The 24311-nt window shown below is 39.8% G+C and overlaps 1 protein-coding gene across 1 annotated transcript in view; it reads right to left on the minus strand.

The window, feature by feature from the left end:
• LOC141019543 (junction plakoglobin-like) overlaps positions 1–24311 on the minus strand; it is a 215167-nt gene that overhangs the window by 25483 nt on the left and 165373 nt on the right. The window contains exons 11-15 of the mRNA XM_073494492.1: positions 11493–11645; positions 8149–8268; positions 7481–7631; positions 5209–5330; positions 3489–3531 (exon numbers count right to left, since the gene is read on the minus strand). Of these exons, the coding sequence (XP_073350593.1) occupies positions 3489–3531; positions 5209–5330; positions 7481–7631; positions 8149–8268; positions 11493–11645 (589 nt within the window). The remainder of the gene's footprint in view (positions 1–3488; positions 3532–5208; positions 5331–7480; positions 7632–8148; positions 8269–11492; positions 11646–24311) is intronic.

Genomic DNA, 24311 nt, shown 5'->3' on the forward strand with positions numbered 1-24311 from the left:
CTAACAGCGGGTGCAGTGGTAAAGGGACAAACTCTTGTAGTGTAAGAGCCGTTTTCTTGTTTGTTACTGCTAGACCATGCCATCAGGTGCGTGTGGAAATCCGTGAATAAACTTTTTTTTTGCCACAGTGGTGGTGTTATGTTTGAAAGGCTAAACGGCATCAAATATGGTTTGAAGCAGAATATATCGTCAGGTAAAAACATGTTGTGGATTTTGGAAATGATTACATCAATGTTTTTCCAATATATTTGGACTTTGGGACTTTTCAAGTGCTCTGATTATTAGAAATGTTCAGATTACATAGGTCAGAAGCGATCCTACAAAAACAAAACAAAGACAAAAACATTTGCTAATTTTTTCCATATTTCCACAAATGTGGAAGGCACATTAGAACAATTTTTGGTGAAGCGATGATGATACCTAGTTGAATCTGGGCTCGAACACTGGGCCCCTGCATAATATTGGTATGTAGGTCGCATGCTTTACCAACTGAACTACTCGGCTTCATCAGAGAGAGACATTTTAATCAGAACAGAAAGATCTTCATTGACTGATTTAATGTGCTTAAACACACTAAATAAACACACGGTCTTCATTTTCATGACTGAATAAACAAATGGTCCATTTCAGAATAAAATACATATAGTATATTCTCGAATTATAACTACTACTACGACTGGGAAAGGCAGCTGAATGGCAGTCGGGTGGGAGGGGGAGATCGAGGCGGCTGTAACTGTACCTAGCAGCATAATTATTACCTTTTGCTCATAGATGTATTATATACAATTTACAGACAACAGTGTGTCTCTATGATCTTCTTGCTGTTCTACGGCTGCCTTTTGCTACTTGTCCTTTGTCTTAAGAGGATGACACTACTCTATTGAGTATATAGGCTAATTTTATATTTTATCATAGCTTATATACTCACAAGAACAGTACAGCAGTAATGTGTAGTCGCAGATGAGCAAGAGAATCAGAGACACAAATAGGTCAGACTCTCGGCCTGTTGGTGTCAGCAGAGCAGAGCAGCAGCAAGGCAGCTCAGTTGTAGCCCACCCTGTAGCCTTCCAGGCTGTCGGCTCTACCTATAGAGTGGCTTCGGGTGACCACTAGAACAGCAGCAGCAGAATGGGTAAGAGGCCGAAAAGGTTGATGTTTAGCAGGAAGTGGAGCAATGCGAATCTTGCAAGAAAAGCAGTGGGATCCATAATATCAGGGCACACAATGCAAACAGGAAATTACATCGAACTGTACAACTACACAAACAGAACACTGTCCCTCCTCTTTTGTAATCTGAAATGTAGTTGTGTATTCTGTAATGTTGATGTGTTTTGTGAAATGCTGTTGTGTTTTATTAAATGCTGTTGTGTTTTGACCTTCAAGGCCACCGTACAATTCACCTACTGATCATTGAAATCACTTGCACTGTTTCTATTGCTCATACTACTTTTTCTGTTATTATCAATACCATCATCAGTAACATGACTGGAAAGCAATCAATTAATGTATCACTTTATTCATGTATTCCTATTTTATATTTTATAATTCATAACCCCCATGAGGTTGATTGTACACTGATGACAATACTGTCAATGACATCTGACTTTTGCAAAAAGCCATTAAATGCTTAAGTAAAGGAAATATTAAATGAGTTAATTCAACTTTAGTAAGTATTGTTCAATTTTCAGTATGTAGTATGTGTAATATGTGTTTCATGACATCAAGACATCATTTCATTTTCTCTCAATTTCTCTCAGTCCTCCATCCACATCCGTCTTTACTCCACATGATATCACTCACACACATACATACACACACACACACACACACATACGGCGCTACACCTTAACGGCACACGTCTATTTTGTCAACAGCGGGAAACCTACCTGCATGACAGCCTCATGACGTGTGTCTGCGCGTGTGTGTGTGTGTATGAACAGTCTTGTTGTTGAGGAGGTATATGACAGGAATACCATATGATCTCTCTGTATGTGGCTGGGTGATTGTTGCGTATGATGATGTCCAGCTTTATTTTGACACTGTTATTTTGTTTATTGTGTCTTCAGTGTCTCCTGATGCGCCGACAACTAAGTTTCTCCCTGTGACTCGTGTCTAATGAGGCTGTGTGGTTTGTTTGAGGCTCTCTTCACCTTTTGTGAAGTTTTGAAATGTGTGAGGAGAGAGGATTCAGGGGGGGCTTGCGTTTGATGGTGAACACTAAAGGGACCAAAAATTGTGTGAATATGTTTAGCCTAAATAGATGGATGAAAGCAGTTGTGACAGAAACTGCAGCTTTTACCAAATTGTTTTTTTTTCTCCATGTTTATAGCTTGGAGCAACATAACGATTGCTGGCCCTGACTGTGACTGTCACTGGCTCAAATGATCAACAGTACAAGGGGCTGATCAGCTGTCAAAAATTAAAGTTAGTTGCATGAGATAAAACTTTTGTTTGTTTTGTGGTTAATGAGCTGTCTACAAGCAGGGGTATGAACAAAAGATTACTTGTGAGGGAAAAGAAACACTGATTGATCACCTGCCCTGATACAATCCTGTATGTCAGTACAGCAGTTTTCACTGCCCATCCCAAAATTACTGCTGCAATTACCTACAGTTTTTCATCAAAGTCACTAGCCTTCCTGTAATTAAAATTCCATACGGAGCAACACACTCATACTCGTTTTTTCGCATGTTTTTCCTTTTTCTTTCTTTCTTTTTTAATCAGTTGGGCCCGTTTAGACTCGTGTGTGAAATGGAGGAAGTCAAAAATGTTTTTGTTAGTCTTTTTTTTTTTTTGCTAAGCATGCTAACACCAACATATAGGCTTATTTGGGGACCAATAAGATGACAGAAAAGAATACCATCTGGAGCGTGAGGTCCCATCAAAGCCTACTTGTTTACATTTTGGCAAATTGCCACAAGTAAAAGTATTCTGAATTAGCTATTAGCAGTTCCTGTTTGCAATGTGCAAATGGATGTGCAGACAATAGAGACTATATTTATACCAGACTATAATTGGCTATTAAAATACTAAATACTGTAGAAAACTTTAAAATGTGATGATTTTTCCACTAGATTCTCTTTGTCCTGCTGAATGTCCAAGTCTAATACAGACTTTATCCTGTAATTTCCCGAAAAGGCTGTCAGAATAGAGCTGAAGGCCAAAAGTGGACTGTTTGTTTTAGTAGTTCAAGTACGCATTTTGGTTGTACTCGCCTTCAGTTTTATTTCCATACTAAGTTTAAAATGTTTGTTATGTTTCTTTCCCAACTGAATCTGGATATCAGTTTCAGTGATGTTTTGGAGTTCTCAGACCTCAGTAATTGCTTTGATGAGTACCATATTTCGATAATTATTAGAAACTATGAAAATGCACCTAATTATAAGTTGTAATAAATCCAGTCATGTGTCCTAGTTAAGTAAGATCCTAAAACCCTATTTGATTTTCAGGGGAGTACTCCCTAACATTATTTTAATGCAAGTACTCACCATCAGCAAGGTATGAAGGCTCCAAAGGAACTGCAGTATGGGCCTGGAGAGAAACATACACAGATAGAGATGAACAAAATATCATGAACAAAATATGTCATATTTTCACTATAAGCGCAAATACGAGGCTATTACAAATACGAGGTTTATGAAAACGCTCGCGAGAAAAGTTTCGTGAGCACGTTTTCATAAGCATTCAAACCAGCAGTGTTACTTGCGTACTTGCGCTTCCGTATTTGAGCTTACAGTGAAGTGTAATAATTATTCCATAAACACCTTTCAGTTGTAAAAATATCAGCCAACACAAATGTTAAATCAATATTTCCCCATTGATCGCTGTGCCATCATTCCCTGTCCTGGAGCGCAGCGGAGTGGACTGGACTCTTTGGTAACTAACTGTAATCATAATCGATGGTAGAAATCCAAGATTTAATCAAAAAGCATTAAAGAATGAATAGCCTACTGTGCATGTTTCACCAAATACAATTTTTGTTATAATATAGTTTGTGTGTCAAATCGTTGCAGTGGACACGACTGTCAGGTGCACTCGGTGCGCTCTGCCGCACAGAGCACACTGGTGACAGCGCACAGAGCGCACTGGTGACAGCGCACAGAGCGCACTGGTGACAGCGCACAGAGCGCACTGGTGACAGTGCAGTCTCCGCCGCACACTCTGCCTTCTCCAGTCAGCTCATCTGGATCATCCTTACCACCTGTGAATATGGATTGTATTATTTATGAAAGCCTTTAAATAAAGTCAGTGACAGCTCTCACACAATCGTTACACTCCATATCTTCATTGTGAGTCCTGATCATGATGCAGGCTGCGTTCACGTAACTACACTTCAATGAATAAATAGTGTTCACCTGTCAAACTTCCATTTTCAAACGATATCCCAGACTGAGGGATACCACAGATTGTCGCAGATAATTTGGGCACGTGAAGAAAAAAACAGTGTCTTGAAATAGGGTGAATGGTGTCTCTGTCTCTGCCCCTCCACCCCCCTATCACTTCTTTCTGTACTATGTAACTTCAGTGAGAGGATAGGATCACAATGTTACATACAAAATTTCACCCCTCGCCACATCTGAGACTTTCACACAGAGGATCCCAGCATGCAAATGGCAGTGCGAATGGGGCTAGTGTCTACAGCAGATCTGAAAAGAATCTTGCTGAGAGAGAATCTGCTGGGCCTGAAACCATCCTTGGCTGTGTACTAAGAACATGTGCCAATCTGATAGCTGATGTCATTAAGCACATTTTAAACAAACACTGACACAGGACACTGTTCCCACCTGCTTCAAGAGAGCCACCATTGTCTCTGAATGCAGTGTCAAGTCTAAACGACTACCGCCCTGTGGCAGTAACCCCCATTCTTATATGGTGCTTTTGAGAAACTTCTCCAACACATCACAGACAACATCCCAGCCTGCCTGGAGCCTTACCTGCCTAGCCTGACCAACAGATCCACAGACCTGGAGGGGGCAGTGTGCTCAGAGAGAGGACTATTGTGAAGTTCATATGAGGAGGAAATCAACAAACAGGACCAGCACTTTGAAATTGGTTGTAGATTAATGTACCTTTTTGGTGCACTCTTGTATAATTATTTAAACAGGTTATTGTGATCTCTGCTGTCACACTAAGAGGTATTTTGAGTGGGGTTAAAGTTAAACTTTTGTGTCATGACAACAACTCTACATCAACACAGAGGGTTCTTACCATTTCCCAGGCAGCAGGGTCGTGTTTGAAGAGCGAGTGTGTAAGCTCCACTGATACTCTCTTCCTGTAGTCTGAACTCTTGTCCTCCGAAATTCGGAACAGCACTGCTGCAGCGTAGGTGGCTGCAGGTAGACAGCAACAAAACAGTCACTTATAAACAGACTTAAGAGAAAAAGGCAGAAACTCATTTGTCGTCTTTGTTAAACTACATTTCTTTTCACCCCAAATATGATGTGCAATTGTGTCATCAAAAGAATTAAAAGACATGATAAAAGTGGGAGAACGTTGACTGCAGTTTGGTACACAAAACTAAAACAATACAGAACTAAATTTATGAGGAATTTTCATTTTTATATCACTTTTAAAGATATGGAACAGGCCATTTCTGATCAGGTTGTTGAAATTTGGTCTATGGGGTCACATAGTATTTATACTACAATTTTTACCAGCAGCAACGGCATAAGCTGCTGATGTTTGAATCTGTGTGTGTCGTTAATATTATTAAATACAGTCCTGGAGACAGCTTTGTAGTTGGAACTACCACAGAAACAGTTTTGTCTGTCAGATTTTTGTCCGGACTATAGCATCACAACAGTGCAAGATATGGTCAAGAAATCAAAATCAAGGCTGTGTTCGTAGATGGGCCTGGACCAAACAAGGTGGGCGAAATTACTGGTGTGACCCCATCACACTTTATGCCCCTGAGACACATTCATTATGATGCAGTCATGAAACTTCATGTGTATTCAAGTTCAACGACCCATAAGTACTGAGTACTCATGTAATAATGTAGTAATGACTACTGAGTAGTCACGGGTCAGATAGTTATATTGTAGACAGGTGTCATGGCTGGTGTGATCCCATTGCAACATGGTCTCCAGTTATCATTGGCGACAAACCGCATGAGACCAAAATCAATGTTAGTTTGTCTGTTAAAGGCCCGTGTCTACATAGGACTTTTTGTCAGAGCGCCAGCGTCTTTTTTCAATTGTTCCCAATGAGGTGAGAGAAGCTGTGGCAGCAGGTGACCACCCAGCGTTCTGCTTTTTTGTGCGGTTGCTCTGAGTGCTTCAACTTTTCAGAAAGGCGTTGGTGATATTACCATCGCTCGTTTTATTGTTCCTGGCCTTGGCAAAAATATTCACCTTATTTTTGTCTGTATGGATCATATCATGCACATACATCCTCCTTGCTCTGATGTCCCAATGTCAAATAAAAAATAATAGTAAACCACAACGGTGCCCTAAGCATATGTCTGTGAAGACACCTGTTTCTTTTTTTTATAAAAAAGGCTCAGTGTAAGACAGTTACATGCTGTAGCTTTAAGAAATTTTACTCAAACAAAAGGGCATGGTGCATTTAGTGGATCAATCCACATTTGCTGAGGTATGACAACTGGAATGTTACCTCAACAAAATGTTGCTTTTGTAAGGTGCCAGTGCTAAGTGTTAAGTAGGACAGTAACTTTGACTGCTGCAGAGTGATATGCTCACCTGCACCAACACACTGGTGTGTGTAGGGTCACATCAGCAATAATAGCTGAATATGTCTTTATGTGTATAGCACCCTACTCAAGTTTCAATTTCAAATGTAGTGCAAATTTAAACCAATTCCCAGTAATTTTGCAATAAATGCTCGTTTCCACCCACTACTATTATGTTAATCAGGGAGAGACTGGACTAAAAAACAGCTTTAAAAAATTACCTACACTGCCCTCCTCTGTCCCTTTGACTCACTTTGATGGGTCAGTCCGACTATGAGTGGGTACATCAAGATAAAGAGTATGTGGAGCTAATTTTCCTGTTGGGTTACAGAAGAGGACCCAACGATGTTTACTAATAACTGAATTGGAGAACCATGTGGAAAACATGATGGAAATATGGCATTTGTTTGTTTCATGTGTCATTTGTTACCCTACCGTCTCAACATTTCAAATTCAGATCTGTTTTTCTCTACCGCTATTTTTAGTCTCTCTTCTGGAGTTTAGTTTTAAGCTTCAATGCTTAATGCATTTCATGATTTGTTTCCTTTGAACTTTGTCACATTTTGAGTCTATCAAAACAACAAATCTTTTCTTTTCTTTTTTTTATGCATTTCCGATCAGATTTCTTTCAGGCACAAATTGAAAATGTGCATAAAAAGGGTGGATGGAAATGTACTCAGTGAGAGTGTATTTGAGAAAAGGCTAACTCCTTCATTTAAATTACATCAAAAAAAAGAAAAGGCCATATTGTGATGTGCCTCTGGAGCAGAAAAGGATAGAAAGGCGTACCAATTCCCTCATTGTTGGAGTGCAGCAACTCCATGAGGGGTGCCGAGGCTCCCTCTGCATCGATGAGCTCTGCAGACTGTTTGTCCAGTGCCAGCTCACACAGGACGCCCGCCGATACTCGCTTCACGTTCTCCACATATGAGTATAACAGCTGGACACACAAACATAAATATATAATTTTAGAGTTTGAGATGTATTTAGAACAGCACAGATTACTTGCAGATACATCTTTATTGTAAGATGTACCAGGCAGGTGTGTTCTCACTCTGCTTGAAGCAAAGTGAGGTCTGTAGCCCTGTGATAAACTGGGTGACAATCTATCTGGCTGAATACCTGTGTGAATACAACCTCTCACCCAATGTGAGCTGGGGTTAAGTCCAGCTCTTCATTACTATGAAGAGGGCAAGGGGATATAGATAATAGAGGGATGGAACAGGCCTTAGTTAAACCAAAGATAAAATAAGACCTACACCCTTAGTAATGTGTGTGTTTGGATCAGTCCGATCAGTGCTGAATATTAGGGCTCTATCTCTCAAATAACTTTATGTCCACTGCAAACAATTCAGGACACAAAAGAAAAAATGTAGAAACAGGTTCATGTTATATCAGCTGTTTCTGTAGTTTGTGTGCAGTCTGATGATCTTCATGTCATATTCATGTGAGTGTACCTGTACAAACAGTGGTATGGTTTGCATGCTGGCAATCTCTCCTCTGTTTATGGGGTCTCTTGCCAGAATGTGAAGTGCTCCTGTGCAGCCCTCTACTATTTCCTCCATACGAACACCATCCTGATGACAGAAAAAGACAGAGGAATTATTTTGATAGTATTTGTGGAACCTTAGACCGATGAAAGTCAGGATATCTTCCCTCTCGGTTACTAGTTTTCTAAAAATTCTCCTTTACGAATAAAACATGTCAAATGACAATTTTTTTCAATCTTACCCAGGTAAAAACTCAATCTTCAAGAATTTCTACAAACACTGAAGGTACTTCACACTCTATTGATCATATTCTACTAAATTAGCAGACACAGCTCAGTGCCATTAACATCCCCAAACATCCCCAAAACAAGAGGTAATTATTGGTAAAATGAGTCTGTTTGGAACAAAGAATTTCCTTCCACTCACCTTCCACAAAACTATCACACTGATGCTAAACAGAATGGGGAGTTTGCCCATTCCAAGAAAAGACTTACGAAAGACTTGAAGAATTTCATGAAGTCACTGTTCTCTCATGCATTTGTGGTCTTTAAAAGTATTTTAAAGTTGCCAAAACGGAGAAACCCAGAGTCCATCGAGAAGAGGTTTGAGGCCATAACATCCATAGCTGTGGGTATGACCAAGCTTACTCTGTCTCCAGTAATGGCCTTCACAGCTAGAGGTAGACACAAACCATCTTCTGAACTGCTTATGACTGGGTTGATGTCAAAATAACAATAATAATTATAATATTGATTTCATTTTACTTCTAAATTCCATCATCCCATTCAGCATTAGTTATTGGGACATCTATATTAGGCAAATAATCTCTTCCACCATTCCCCATTTTAGTGCACAACTTACTTACTTGATTGTTTGCTTACTATGAACGTTTCTGTTTGATGATCAGTCATTTCATTTCAGTCATTGTGTTAGTATATAATCAATCAATAAATATTTTTATTAAGACCAAATCATCCTGTGAGTTCCTTTGGAGTAGAGAATGGAGATCAAATCAATGAAGAACTTACATCTTTGGATATTTGACTGATAATTTGACAAATTATATATATATAAAGAGTTTCCTTCAAGAAGTCAATAAATCAAGAACTGAGAAATGTGATGTCTTACAACTGTTTTTGAAGCTTCCTGTTAGTTTCAATTTATTTTTAGCGCTATGCCAGCTGTAATGTTTGATGTTTGTTTTCAAATGTCTTTGATGTATGTTTTTAATGTGGACCCCAGAAAGACTAGCTGCACTTCAGGGCACAGGGAATTGGGATCTGATAAATAAACTAAAAAGTAAACCAGCAGAGAGACATCAAAGGAAGAAATAAACCAGCTAACCTAATTACAGCACTGACGCTATGTTCTGTTTAGATAGATAGATAGATAGATAGATAGATAGATAGATAGATAGATAGATAGATAGATAGATAGATAGATAGATAGACTATTTATTATAGACTTTATTAATCCCCAAGGGGAAATTAGGTTATCATAGCAGTGGGTACATTCAAGTACAAATACAATCAAAATACAAGGGCAAATATAGAAACAATAAGAATTAATAAAGTACTATATACAATATGCAAAAAACAATAAAGTACTATATACTGTACAATAAAATGCTTAGTAGTTATAAAATAAAATAAAAATACTAAGGTAAATAACATAAAATGCTGAGGTATTGAGGAGCAAAGGTAAGTGGGACATAAGGTGCAAGAGGATAAGGTGCAGTTTATCTATTTATTTTATTTTTTAGATAGATAATTTTTCTTAGATAAATTTTCTTCTGCTTTGTGATAGCAGTTCACTGAAGCTCTGCAGGTTGTCCTCTTTTTACTTTTTAAAATTTTTAGCCTTATGTAACAATTTGGGGGTGCAGATAATGCAAATGATAAAATCTCACATATGTGCCCTCCTCATGAAGAGATGACATTCATCAACTCCAAACGTGCAATTTCAGACAGAAAAACTTTGTGGCTGGGGTGGGTGTTTGCATTTTTGCCAGTCTGTTCACCCTGCTGCCATCTGGCAAAAGATACAGAAGTATCCACTGCCATGCCAGACTCCTCAATTCATCATCAACACTCAATTTTCCAAAAAAAGATGTAGCAAGACTCAAAAGACTCAAACATTGTTTTGTTTTTTTAAACCCTTGTCATGTAAAAGATAACAATACATTTACCTTGTACCTTGTAAACCTAACAGAGCAACATGTTTTAGGATAATAATAATAATCACTTATGAATTGGCATCACCAGATCAGTATGGCTGCATATCAAAACATATCTTTCACCTTGACAGGCAGGCTGCTTAGTACTATAAGAAATACAATAAATACAGTAAAATAATACTTTTTTGAAGCCATTTTTATGGTTCAAAATGTAATATCAAATTAAGCTTATACCTTTACACAGTTTTAAAAGATAAAAGTGGGTGACAATGTTCTGTTAACAATGTTTCTTTATGTAGTTTGAGACACAGTTGAAACTACAGGTGGCAAAATAAATCACATGGACAAAAAACAATTGATTCAAGTTGAAATGAGGAGTAAATCTAAACAATACTTTCTCCTTTTACTACATAAACCTAAATAAGGTGCCTGCTGGGCGGAGGGAGATTGCCAGGGAACTGAAAGTTTCTGGTAAGAGAACACACCATCTCTACTTGCTGTTGGCCAGATTGTATGTCATTTCCAGTAAATAAACATCTAAATATCACAGTATAAAACATGTTTTCGGTTTAAAAGTACACATGTAGGAAGATATATATTATATATATGTTCAAACTGTATTGCAAACTCACGCATCTTTTACATGAGTGGTTTAGTCCCCAAGTTGTGGTTTGTTTACACAACGTAACAGAAGGCATGTTTGATGGCTTCAGTGAGGATAGCGAGCATCCAACATCGCTCACATCGGACACTCACATGCAGTTAGGACACGGTGTAAGTTCAGCAACTGCACCGCTGAACTCTGTGCTGATTCTGACTGTCTTCAGTTTAGTAGTTCCTACGGTCTGTTCTGATGCAAACTGTCCTGTACAAAATGATATCTATACAAGCACTGTTTATAACAATAATAGCTCATCAGCCACATACCTGAAATAGAGTTATCAAACCATGATTGTTTATGTGTTTTTCTGTTACTTCCTGTTACTAACCACAAAGCTGTGAAACACAGATGAGCTGACGGTTGAATGTTGGTGCTACTGATTAAGACAATGATATAAAATGATTCAGTTGAGCTTGAGGATTTTGTGTTAAGTGTGTGTGTTTTTGTGTGTGTGTCTGTGTGCATTATCCAGACCTGGTATGTCTGCTGTGCAGAGGAGGCGTGTCTCTGTGTGTCCTGGTGAGCCTTCAGCAGCAGGTTGACCAATCGTGGAATTGCACCTGCCTCCCTCAGAGGTGCCTGATTGGCCGGGCACAGTGCCAGGTTCCGGATCAGACCTACCGTAGCCTAAGGAGAGGACAGAGATCAAAGACCTTTCTCCATTTGGGTCAGCTTTAAAGTCAACATTGGTGCCTTCAAATGGTCTTTCCAGTTGCTGTTTGGAGCTTCAGCAAACTGCATGCACTGGACTTATGTTTACCAACCAGTGTGTGATGATTCATATCAAAGGAAACCACAGGGATGAGAGGAAAAAGATCTAACAGCTTTTCATGGATGGAACGCTCGGTCACTGCTGAGGAGACAGCTGAACCAACTCCCAGCATCTGCACATCCGCAAAAGCTCGGTGCTGTCTCACTGCTACACCAAAAAGAAATGAAAACCTCTGATTTTACTTTTAAAGCACTGCATGTATATCCTGTAACCCTACAGACATTTGCAGAGGGAAAGCATGTTGGGAAAGTTCCCAAAAAAGTAAACACATTACAAATACAGCAAAACCAGAAATCATGGGGAGGAAATTACTACATGAAGGTTTTTTGGAAAGGTTTTTGATCCACAACCCTGTCTTTGAGTCCAATCATTCTCTCATTTCAACAATTGTTCCTAACATCTGCATATTAAATTACCATAAATGTTTACATCAACCACTAGCATTGATGTATCATCAACTGTTCATAAGAACTAGCATCATATGTTCAGGCAGACCCAAAATTTATTTTACTTCTAAGTTTAGTGCTAATTAGTGACCTTTTTTTTTTCAACTTTTTAATCATAAATGTTTTTAAGTTCTTGTACATTCTTAGATATAACATTTGATTACTTTTGTTTGTTTAATGAATACAGGAGCTTATGGAAAAACATGATTCAATTCCTAAAAGAAAGATGTGTAAATATGTTCGACTAAGTCTAGTTGTAGGCGGGAGTAAACAAGCCCCAGACTTGCCAATACAGGCTAGAACCAGTGGGCCAGGCCCTTGCCACCCAACCCAAGGTGCCAGGATGTTTTACTACAACTTATAAGCTTTTCCATGTCAGCCATATGCCGATCAGCCACAACATTAAAACCACTGACAGGTGATGTGAATAACATCAATAAAACAATATAATGTTCTGCTGGGGAACCTTGGGTCCTGGCATTCATGTGAATGCCACTTGACACACACCACCTACCCAAACACAGTTGTGTACAAAGTACATGCCATCATGGCAACGGCAACTCATTTTTCTGAACCACTGAGTTTTAAAATACTGACCACTCATATTATGAGGGAAAATACTTGTTTTTCATGTTGAAATGTATGTGCAATGAACTGAAGAGAAGAAAATAAATCAGCAGGGTTTGGAGGATTACTTTAATATTATATTCCCATCAAGTTACTAATTACATATTACAAATGCAGTTAGTGTCACAATATTAAAGTCATATAACTTCATTAGTTTCCAATGGATTACTTCAATAATCAAATCAAAGGACAAGAGAAGAGAAATACCTTGCACTGTAACGTGATATTTTTATATTTTCTGCTTTAGACAAAATAATGGTGAAACTCTCACCCAGTAAAAGCGTTTTTTCACAAGAGGCCATGATAATAAATTGGCAGCTGTGAGATAAGTTATGGTTTCACTTTAGACTACAGTGGTGTTGTGAGAGTTGCAGGGCGTTGTAATGTGTGCATATACATGGCAGTATATTGTTGACATTCGGTATTTAATGAGTAGGTATGCTATGACACTACCCACCATAGGGTCAGAATAATCGTGTCAGGTCCATAATCATGGTCGATGAATAAGTCTAACATTCAACGTCTCCACAACCATAGTAATCCACTGTCACTCCTGCCTGCCTGCAGACAAGAGGTAGAGGAGTAACTAACTCTGGTCTGTCTGTGTGCTGTTAGAGTCCTCTTTTTGTGCCGTTATCAGTTATAAATTTGTTTTGTTTTTTTTGCTGTGAGAAAATGGACGTGTGATTTTGGAGCATGTAAAAAGTGTTAATTGGGTGAGTCTGTCATGTCAGTGCATGAGACATGGCAACCCTCTTTCAAATTGTAATCCTGATAATAATCCCCATTTTCACAAAATGTGAAAGATGTGTAATCTGATTGCATCTTTTCAATGGAATACAGTTACCTTCTTTTGGCATCCTTATTATGTAACTCGGTTCGTATTCTGTTACTCCCCAGGCTATCAGCATTAGATTTTCATAACATGGATGTTTTTTCACTGAGAAAGATGACCAAAAAGTCCACTGGTTTAACATATATCAGCTCAGTGTTACTGTGTGCTCATGTTTATTGCTCTTTAGCTGCCTTTACGGTCAGTGCTGATTGATAAAACATATTTTTTTAGTGAGGTGCTTGGCAGCTGTCATTGTTTCGAACATGGTTGAGTGCAGTTATGTGTTGGAATAAACAATTCAGCATTTCATAAAGCCATAGAGGCCAGTGAGCACCAACCAGGATTTCAATGTTGACTTCTAGTTGAAAACTGGATGATATTTGGTCTGGATGTCTAAAATATCTTTTCCCCTCTTTTCAAACAGTTAAAATACGGTAAGAACATTGTGCACAAAACACAAATGCGTAATCATTTTAATAATTTGTTCATTTGTAGGTTGAAAGAAAGAAAATATTGACTAATGTGAAAGGTATTAGATAGATCCCTCCCCACACCTCCGCCCTGGTCTCCAGACTCACTACACACTACAACCCAAAGACTCTACACCTCCCCCTCCCCTACTTGTCACCTCTACAGTGAGCATCACAGTTGACCATGTTAGGAGACATCTGGTGAGACTCCACTCAGGCAAGGCTGCAGGTGCTGATGCTGTCAGCACCAAGGTGTTCAAAGCCTGTGCCCCCCCAGCTATGTGGAGTACTTCACCATGTCTTCAGCATGAGCATGAGTCTACAGAGGGTCCCTGTGATGTGGAAGACGTCCTGCCTTGTCCCTGTGCAAAAGACGACGCATCTCTGTGGCTTCAAGGATTACAGACCTGTGGCACTGACCTCCCACATCGTGAAGACCCTGGAGAGACTCATCGTGGAGCAGTTCCTGCCCTTGGTCAAACCACTCTTGGACCCCCTACAGTTCGCTTATCAGCCCAAACTTGGAGTTGAGGATGCCATCATCTACCTGCTCAACTGTGTCTACGCCCACCTGGACAAGTCGGCAAGCACTGTGAGAGATGTTTTTTTTACTTCTCCAGTGCATTAAACACCATCCGTCTGGCTCTACTGGGTGAGAAGCTGACATCGATGCAGGTGGATTCCCCCCTTGTGACCTGGATTATTGACTATCTGACTGGCAGACCACAATATGTGCGCTTACAACACTGTGTATCAGATAGAGTGGTCAGCAACACCGGGGCCCCACAGGGGACTGTCCTCTCTCCCTTCCTCTTCACCCTCTACACCACGGACTTCAACTACTGCACAGAGACCTGTCATCTCCACAAGTTCTCGGATGACTCAGCAATAGTTGGATGTATCAGGGAAGGTTGCTGAGGATGAGTACAGGACTACTGTGGACAACTTTGTCACATGGTGTGAGCGCAACCATCTACAGCTCAATGTGACAAAGACCAAGGAACTGGTTGTGGACCTGAGGAGGACCAAGGTGCCGTTGACCCCTGTTTCCATCCAGGGGTTCATTGTGGACATTGTGGAGGATCATAAGTATCTGGGAGTCCACATTGATAATAAACTGGACTGGGTTAAGAACACTAACGCCCTCTACAGGAAGGGACAGAGTCGTCTCTATTTTCTGAGACGACTGACGTCATTCAACATCTGCCAGACTATGCTCAGGATGTTTTATGAGTCTGTGGTGGCCAGTGCTATCCTCTATGCTGTTGTGTGCTAGGGCAGCAGGCTGAGGGTAGCGGACGCCAAAAGACTGAACAGACTGATCCGCAAGGCCAGTGACGTTGTGGGAGTGGAGCTGGACTCTGACGGTGGTGTCAGAGAGGAGTTACATGTCATCTTGGACAATGGCTCCCATCCACTCCATGACGTGGTGGTCAGCCACAGGAGTACATTCAGTACTAGACTAATCCCACCAAGATGCACCACAGAGCACCACAGGAAATCATTCCTGCCAGTGGCCATCAAACTGTTCAGTTTCTCGCTCTGAGTGTCAGACACTCTGAGTCAATAGGAGGACTCTGGACGCTTTGTTTCTCTCTCATGTGCAATAATTAAGACAATGTGCAATAACCCATATTTCAACTGTAGCATTATTATTATTATTATTATTATTATTTATTACACTGTATATATGGATAGTTCTAGTAGAATGTACATTTCTTGTATTTTTGTTCTGTTTCTGTTGTTCTTGCTTAGTTTTTTTATTTTTCTGCATATTTCTGGGACTTTGAATGGGAGCAGCTGTAACACAAGCGATTTCCCCTTGGGGATCAATGAAGTATTTCTGATTCTGATTCTGATTATCCACTGATAGGTGAAATGTGGTCTACATGAAAAGGTAATTTCAATGCAGCTTATGTTTCATATAAAATGAAATTGCAAGAAACTTCCAGGACACTGTAATGGGAACAGTTCTACATATAAATGTAAAATAAGACATTTCCCTTACTTCTGAAAAGTGCATGTGCAAGAACTTAGACATTTTAGCCACTTAAATTGCTTGAGGGTCAATTTAACTCTGACTTGGAAAAACACCCACCCCAGCCATAGTCTGTTCACCCTGCTGTCTTACAAAAGATACAGAAGTATCCACTGCCATACCACCAGGCTACAGAGCAGCTTCATTCCCCAGCCCGTGAGACTCCTCAATTCATCATCAGCCCTCTTTCGAAAAATTTGTAGCAAGACTCAAAGGACTCAAACATTGTTTCATTTAAACCCTTGTGATTAAAAAAAATAACAATAATTTACCCTGTACCTTTTAAACCTCACATAACAAGTTTCAAGATAATAACAATAATCACTTATGAATTGGCATCACCAGATCAGTATGGCTGCATATACTTAAAAGTGCATGTGCAAGTACTTAGGCGTTACAGCTCTGACTACTCTGAACTGGGACTTGTGGAGCAAGCTGCACAAGCTGAACAAATAAATGCCAGCGTTTACGCCATAGGAGTACATGATGTAGCAGCGGCTCACAAGGTATAGAAACGTTTCATCCTTTAAAACGTGCAAACGATAGCCTTTCATCTTTTTGGAGCCTTACCAAGAAACCACATCCAAATTTCTCAGTTGAAAGACAGTATTGCAAATCCCAATGAAATACGGTCTAAACAGGAAATTTTGGCGAGCTTAATTTGTCGTTTCCCTGTGAGTGATATATTGTTTTTACTCCCATTCTTGTATTGACATATTGTATGGCTACTTATGAGTAAAATTCCATAACCTAACTTTGAAGTCATACATTTTTAAATGTGTTTTGAGCTGAAAATATCAGAAATGTGATTAAGCTCCGGCTTGCTGTGTTTTTAAATGGAGTGTCTTTGCTTCAATAGTAAGCCTGATGAAAAATTAAATTAAGTTAGTTAAAAAACAATATTCAGAATCTTGGATCATGATGCAACAGCCCCTAACAAAATGTGGATCCTGGCTGTGAGCCTTATATCCTGATTTTGATCATACTCGAGATATATTTACACGGAACATGAGAAATCCAGCTATTCATCTTCCATTACACATGATTCTAACAGTACCCAAGTCTGATCATCTGTACAGTCTTGTCTTGATTCCTCACCATCTCAGCCATTATGTTCTGTACTCACAAAGAATGTAAAAAAAGCCTGGATAAGGTGTTAACATGTAACAGTTGGTTTCTTTTGGAGTACTCCAGGTAGCATATCCAGGTTTCTAAAACCAGTGTAAGATGTTTACATGCGCAACACACAATTGTGATACTCTGGGATTCTCATGCGCATGTTAACACACTCAATGTTGTTAAGATATTGCTTCCAATGAACACTTCATTGTATGCCTTAAAATAAGCAAAAAAAGAACAATGGGCCATCTGCCAGACATCAGGGGCTAGTCCAGTCAGTTTTCTCTGGTGACGCGTCTGAAAACTGCCATCGCTACAGTGGCATTTTACTGCAATAACACTGTAATGTGTGAAAACAGTTTTACCGTTTAACTGCTACTGCCACAAATCTGTCCTGGAAATCTGTTCAAGCTGTTCCATATTTTCAGTATAGAACAGGTAAAACCTGTTCCATGTTGAAAATACAGTCATTTGAATTTCATTCAAATTGAGGTCATAATACTCAAACAAACTAATTATTTTGAGACTGCATAACATCCTCATTCACAAATGATCCCTTCATCTGCAAGCACTGATCAGCTGAAACATCTCTGCTTCTATTGTCAGTGTCAGTGTATGTGTTCATTTCCACTCTGCTGCCACGGTAATGGTGCTAACACATACAGTCATGGTCAAAAGTTTGCATACACTTGTAAAGAACTTATCATGGCAGTCTTTAGTTCAATGATTTCTACAGCTCTCATTTTTCTGTGATGGAATGAGTGCAGCACATATTACTTTGTCACAAAAAACATTCATGAAGTTTGGTTCAATAATGAATTTATTATAGGTCTTCTGAAAATGTGACCAAATCTGTTGGATCAAAAATATACATGCAGTAATTCTAATATTTGTTTAAATGTCTCGTGGCCATTTTCACCTCAATTAGGTGTTTCAGATAGCCATCCACAAGCTTCTGGCAGGCCTGATTTAGCCAGTCCTTTACTACTTTTGATGTTTGAGATCATTGTCCTGTTGGAACACCCAACTGCACCCAAGACCCAATCTTCTGGCTGATGATTTTAGGTTTTCCTGAAGAATTTGGAGATAATCCTCCTTCTTCACTATTCCATTTACTTTGTTTAGAGCACCAGATTCGCTGGCAGCCAAACAGCCCCACAGCATAATACTACCACCACCATGTCTGACAGTAGGTTTGGTGTTCTTGAGGTTAAATGCCTCACCTTCTCTCCTCCAAACCGATTGCTGCTCATTGTGGCCAAACAACTCAGTTTTTGTCTCATCTGACCACAGAGTTTTCCTCCAGAAGGGTTTTTATTTATCAATGTGATCAGCAGCAAACTTCAGTCGAGCTTTAAGGTGTTTTGTCTGGAGCAAGGGCTTCTTTCCTGCACAGCAGCCTCTTAGCCCATGTTGATGTAAAACACACTTGACTGTGGACACTGACACCTGTCTTCCAGCAGCTTATACTTCATTGTGGACTTGCCTTTTAGTTTTTTTTTGGTTGACTCTTCACCATCCTGACCAGTTTTCTCTCAGCAGCAGGTGACAGTAATACAAATAATTGTTTGCACAGCTGATCTTGGGACCTGTAACGGCTTTGAAATTACTCCAAGTGACTTTTCTGACTTGTTCAAATCAATAATGTGCTCTGTCAGATCAATGCTGAACTCCTTAGACTTTCCCATTGTAGTGTTTGTGGCTGAGTCTAATGGGTGTATCAAACAAGCCCTATTAAAACGGGTCCAGAAAAGTAACCAGCTGTTATCAATCATAATCGCTCAGAAGAAGTTAAGAGGCCATGCTACAAAGAAAATGTGATTCACACAATTTTCTATAATCACCAGTATCGGCCATTCAATTTGTTGTATGTACTGTATATTTTGGACCCAGCTGATTTGGTCACATTTTCAGAAGACCCATAATAAATTCATATTTGAACTGTTGGGACCCACAGAGGAAGTCGTTCATTGTGAATTTCAAAATGGACTCCCCGGAATTCCCCAGTCTTCACACCTAGGTGCACTATTGGTCAGTGTGATAGACCCCCCCTCACTGACCAGATAGTCAAAACTCCAGCTCCTTCCTTTGTTCTCTCTCTTCTCCACATCTTTCCCCATGGGGCTGCCTGCCCCCCCAGTTCTCTTGTCCTGAATTCTTCTGGGCCCAATAGCTGCTGAGAGCTGCCAGCTGCATTTCCAGCAGGCCCTAAGAATTTCTCCTCACATCAGCGACACAAGGTCCTGCTAGTATTCCAGCTCAGTTAGCACTAGCAGCTGTGACGCAAAGCTTACCAGCTAACTCCACAATCCAAGGAACACAAAGCAAGTTAGCACTGAGCTGCTATCCCTGCAAAGGAAAGGAGGGACCAGTTTCCTCCACTCGCTGTTTTTCATCAGACCTTGCACAGCAAGAACAGCATTGTTCAACATTTGAATTACAACCGTCTCCTCCTTGGCTTGTCAGCCAAGGAACCACCAGCACCTATTCTTCAAAGACTGGTAACGTTGAACTGGGCCTCGATAGCACACTGCATAGCATAGCACAGCTAAGCACAGGACTTTTTAACTATGGTTGATGTAATGCACATGTGTTCAATCTACAGTCATGGAAAAAATTATTAGACCACCCTTGTTTTCTTCAATTTCTTGTTCATTTTAATGCCTGGTTCAACTAAAGGTACATGTGTTTGGACAAATATAATGATAACAACAAAAATAGCTCGTAAGAGTTTAATTTAAGAGCTGATATCTAGCCATTTTCCATGGTTTTCTTGATAGTAACCAAAATCACTTAAGTTCTTACATCAATAGCTATGGCACTGTACTGCCAAAAACACTGCTTTTAAGCATTCCATGTTTTCTTTTCTGTTTGCTTTAAACACATGATACACACAGGAGTTAGTACTTGATTGCGTAACCATTGTTTTTGATGACTGAAGCCATGCGTCTTGGCATGCTCTCCACCAGCTTCTGACATTGTTCTGCTGTCACAGCAGCCCATTCCTGTTGCACAAATTCAAACAAATTTGCTTTGTTTTTGGGCTTGTGGTTCTCCATTTTGAGTTTGATGATTTTCCATAGGTTTTCAACTGGATTCAGATCTGGTGATTGAGCAGGCCAAGGCATGGTGCGAATGTTGTGGTTCTCCATCCAGGCTTTAACTGACCTTGCTGTGTGGCAAGGGGCATTGTCTTGTTGGAAAATCCAGTCATTCGAGGCAGGAAAGAGTTTTCCAGCTGATGGAAGAAGACTGTTTTCAAGAGTAGCCCTGTACATGACCTGGTTCATTCGCCCTTCACACAATTGCATTTGCCCTGTTCCACTCATACTGAAACAACCCCAGATCATCACTGATCCACCCCCATGTTTTACTGTAGGGGCAAGACAGTCTGGTTTGTAGGTTTCTCCAGGCCTCCTCCTAACCAGTAAGTTAGCTGGAGTGGGCATCAACTCAAAATTGGATTCATCACTGAAGAGAACCTTAGCCCATTCATCAACAGTCCAATCCTTGTGATCCCTAGCAAAGAGTAACCGGGCCTTCCTGTGCCTTTCGTTGATGAAGGGCTTCTTCCGTGCTCTGTGTGACTTCAGCCCAGCTTCAACAAGTCGGTTTCGAACTGTCCTTGCCGAACAAGTCACATTTCTCGACAGTGCCCACTCATTTTTAAGGTCCCTGGAGGTCTGACGACGATTCCTGACACAGGAACGGACGAGTGCACGGTCATCTCGTGGGGTAGAGAGACGTTTCCTGCCGCGGCCAGGTAGCAATTTGGTAGTGCCGTGTTCGGCTTGTTTTTTCTTGTTGTAATGAACAGCTGTCTTGGAGATCTTTAGTTTTTTTGCTACCTGTCTCTCACTCATGCCAATTTCCAGCAGTGCCAAGATGGCTGCCTTTGTGGCTTCACATAATTCTTTTGTTTTAGGCATTATGTGAGAGCTGACAACTTCTGAGTTGTGCTATGGCTTGAATGTAAGCAGGAAACCACTCTAAGCCTTTGCATGTGCAGTGCTGCTTATGACATGAAATGGCCTCTTATATACCCTGGGAATACAATTAAGCTTAAGAATGTCAAATAGGACATAAAGTATTATGTGATCAGCTGCATTTTTTGTCGTGTTCATTGTATTATACCTTTCGTGGTACCAGGTATTAAAATGAACAAGAAATTGAAGAAAACAAGGGTGGTCTAATAATTTTTTCCATGACTGTATGTGTTTGTTCACTGTTTGGGTGTTAGTGTGATCTCTGTGTAGTCAGTTTTTGGTAGTTTGCTTTGCGGCTAAGTTGACATTAGTTGAATTGTGCTTCACACAGACTCAGGGTCTTTGCATGCAACTAACTATCTTCTCTAATGTGGCATCACGTCACACGCACACACACACACACACTCCTTCAGCCTGGACCATATTACACCTATGTGTGATATCAGTGAGCTAATGGTGTGAGCACAACCATTGTTTCTTTGTTCTCTCCTATCATTGAAACAACTGGTGAGCCACCATCTTGGACCTGAGTCCAACCCTTGGAACAGCCATCTTGTAGTCTCCTTTGATCAGCCATTTTGTTTGTAGTCTTTCTTTGTCCATGTTCTTCCAGACAGACAGACAGACAGACACACACACACACACACACACACACACACACACACACACACACCGTGTATATAGTACATGTTAGTTAGATTGTGTGTTTTCATGTTGTGTTAAATAAAAGACTTTCAAACCTACATGCTGTCTATTTAATATTGTACAAGTATTTATTTAATTTACTCACTCTACATTTTGTCTCATTTATTTCATTTACTCACTTATTAAATATAATATAATATGTAATATAATAAAATATGCCCTCTTTCACTTCATACAGTTTCATACCCTACAAATCTTCTCCTTGTTTATCTTTTTGCTGTTTTGTATTTCTCCCCCCTTTGTTCCTTCTGCAATTATTGCTGCTGTTAGTCTTTCTTTTTTCTCGTATTATTATTGTTTCTTTGTTATTAGTTCCTCTGTCTCGTCTTGTGCCATGTTATATATATGTATGTTCCCATTCGTCACTTGTACTGCACCTAAACAAAGGAAAATAATAATAATAATAATAATAATAATAATAATAATAATATTGTACAAGAGTGAATGTTGCCAACCTCTGCTCTGTCAAGGACTCCAAGCTGTTATGGTAATTTTGGTTGTAGTTATTAAGTTAATTATTAATCAGAGTTACAAACTGACAGTTTAGTACCTTTTTATGAGATTGATTTGGTGAATTGGCTATCTTTTCCCTTCTTCGAGGGTGGTGCCCCCGAGGTGATCTAATGTAAATAGGATCTTATTATTTATCATAATCAATACTTATCCCTGATAATCTTTAATTATTATTGTTAGCCAAATTTAACCCAAATTCCCTATTAACGTTGCATAAGGTACGACAGAACCAAACTTCATGAATGTTTTTGTGACAAAGTAGTATGTGTTCCACTCATTCCATCACAGAAAAATGAGAGTTGTAGAAATCATTGGAACTGAAGACTGCCATAAACATGTTCTTTACAAGTGTATGTAAACTTTTGTAACACGTCTGTGGCATATTGGTCAGTTTAAAAAAAAGTATAGGTACTGCATCAACACTATAATTGAAAAATGATAAAAGTTATCTGGTCCTGGAATTCAACAAGTCTAGTTTAGATTCAAACTGAAGATACATAGACAGCCAGAGGACAGAAAACATAATGGTATAGTATCATCATATCATATCTGGGAACATTAAGAAGAACCCCCCACCCCTGACCCCTCTCTATAACTCACCTACTCCAGCTCTGTAAAAGGTTCCTTATAAAGTCACATTGTCCATTTTTCCATTCCACATCATTACACTCCAATACCTCAGATTATTAATATACTCTGCCTGAGTTGGCAGTGCAGTACTGGGAGGGAGAAGAGCAAGTCTGTGTGTGTGGGGGGGGGGGTGTGTGTGTGTGTGTGTGTGTGTGTGTGTGTGTGTGTGTGTGTGTGTGTGTGTGCGTGTGTGTGTGCGTGTGTGTGTGTGTGTGTGTGTGTGTGCGTGTGCGCGTGTAAGTGAGAGAGGGACAAAAGGTAAAGAGCCCATTACACTGTCCTTGGTAACGCAGAGTGAAAAAGAGAGGGAGAGTGGATGTGATTATTTTGAACCAGTGTTTATGCATAGATCTTTTTTATATTAGTCTACATTTTTCTTGCATTCAATGAACCTCATTAAAAGAACTACACCAACAAAAAAAGTATCCTACAAACAAACACTTTATGTGTATCCAAAGCCTGATATACCTTAGTCCTGGTCCCAGTCTCTGTGCTCCATTGTTGTCCAAAAACACATCAGTGAGCCACACTGTTGCACTGGGTAACAAGTGCCTTCATTATCATGAACTAACCACTATAAATGTAAGCAAAGTACGTTTCTGCCAAACCACAGATAAGCCAAAACGTATGTTTCTTTATGTTGCATCTTTATAATTCATTCTATTCAGTTTTCTATTTATAAAGTTACTTTCTGGTCAAATAGGGTGTCAATCAAACGCTGGCCCTTCAGGATCTCCAGTATTCACAGCAATGTTGTTTTGCAGCTAAGTGTGTGTTCTTGCACAGAAAAAGCATGTAAAAGTATCCACGATCACAGTTTGTTGCTATTTCATTGCCATGCCATTACTTTGAAAACTGTACATATTTTACTGAAATGGATTGACTGGATATCAGGGAATAAGAGAACTTTTGTTGGATTTTGATCCACTTCTGAAACACCCAGACGAATCACAAAAATCCAAGCTTTCTCATGATATATGGCATGAGCACCTCGATTACTTAGCCTCTAGCCTCGGTTGTATTGTCATGTGAATGAACTGGATGGCATGTGGACGGGCTGTCGGAAAACTAAACAAGTTACCCTGTGCTGTCCTTAAGGTAGGATGTGCACAGGGAGAGTGCAGAGACTGATACCCCGGTTCTTGGATGGTG

Source organism: Pagrus major, chromosome 23 (assembly GCF_040436345.1).
Source record: "Pagrus major chromosome 23, Pma_NU_1.0".
Classification (NCBI taxonomy): Eukaryota; Metazoa; Chordata; class Actinopteri; order Spariformes; family Sparidae; genus Pagrus; species Pagrus major.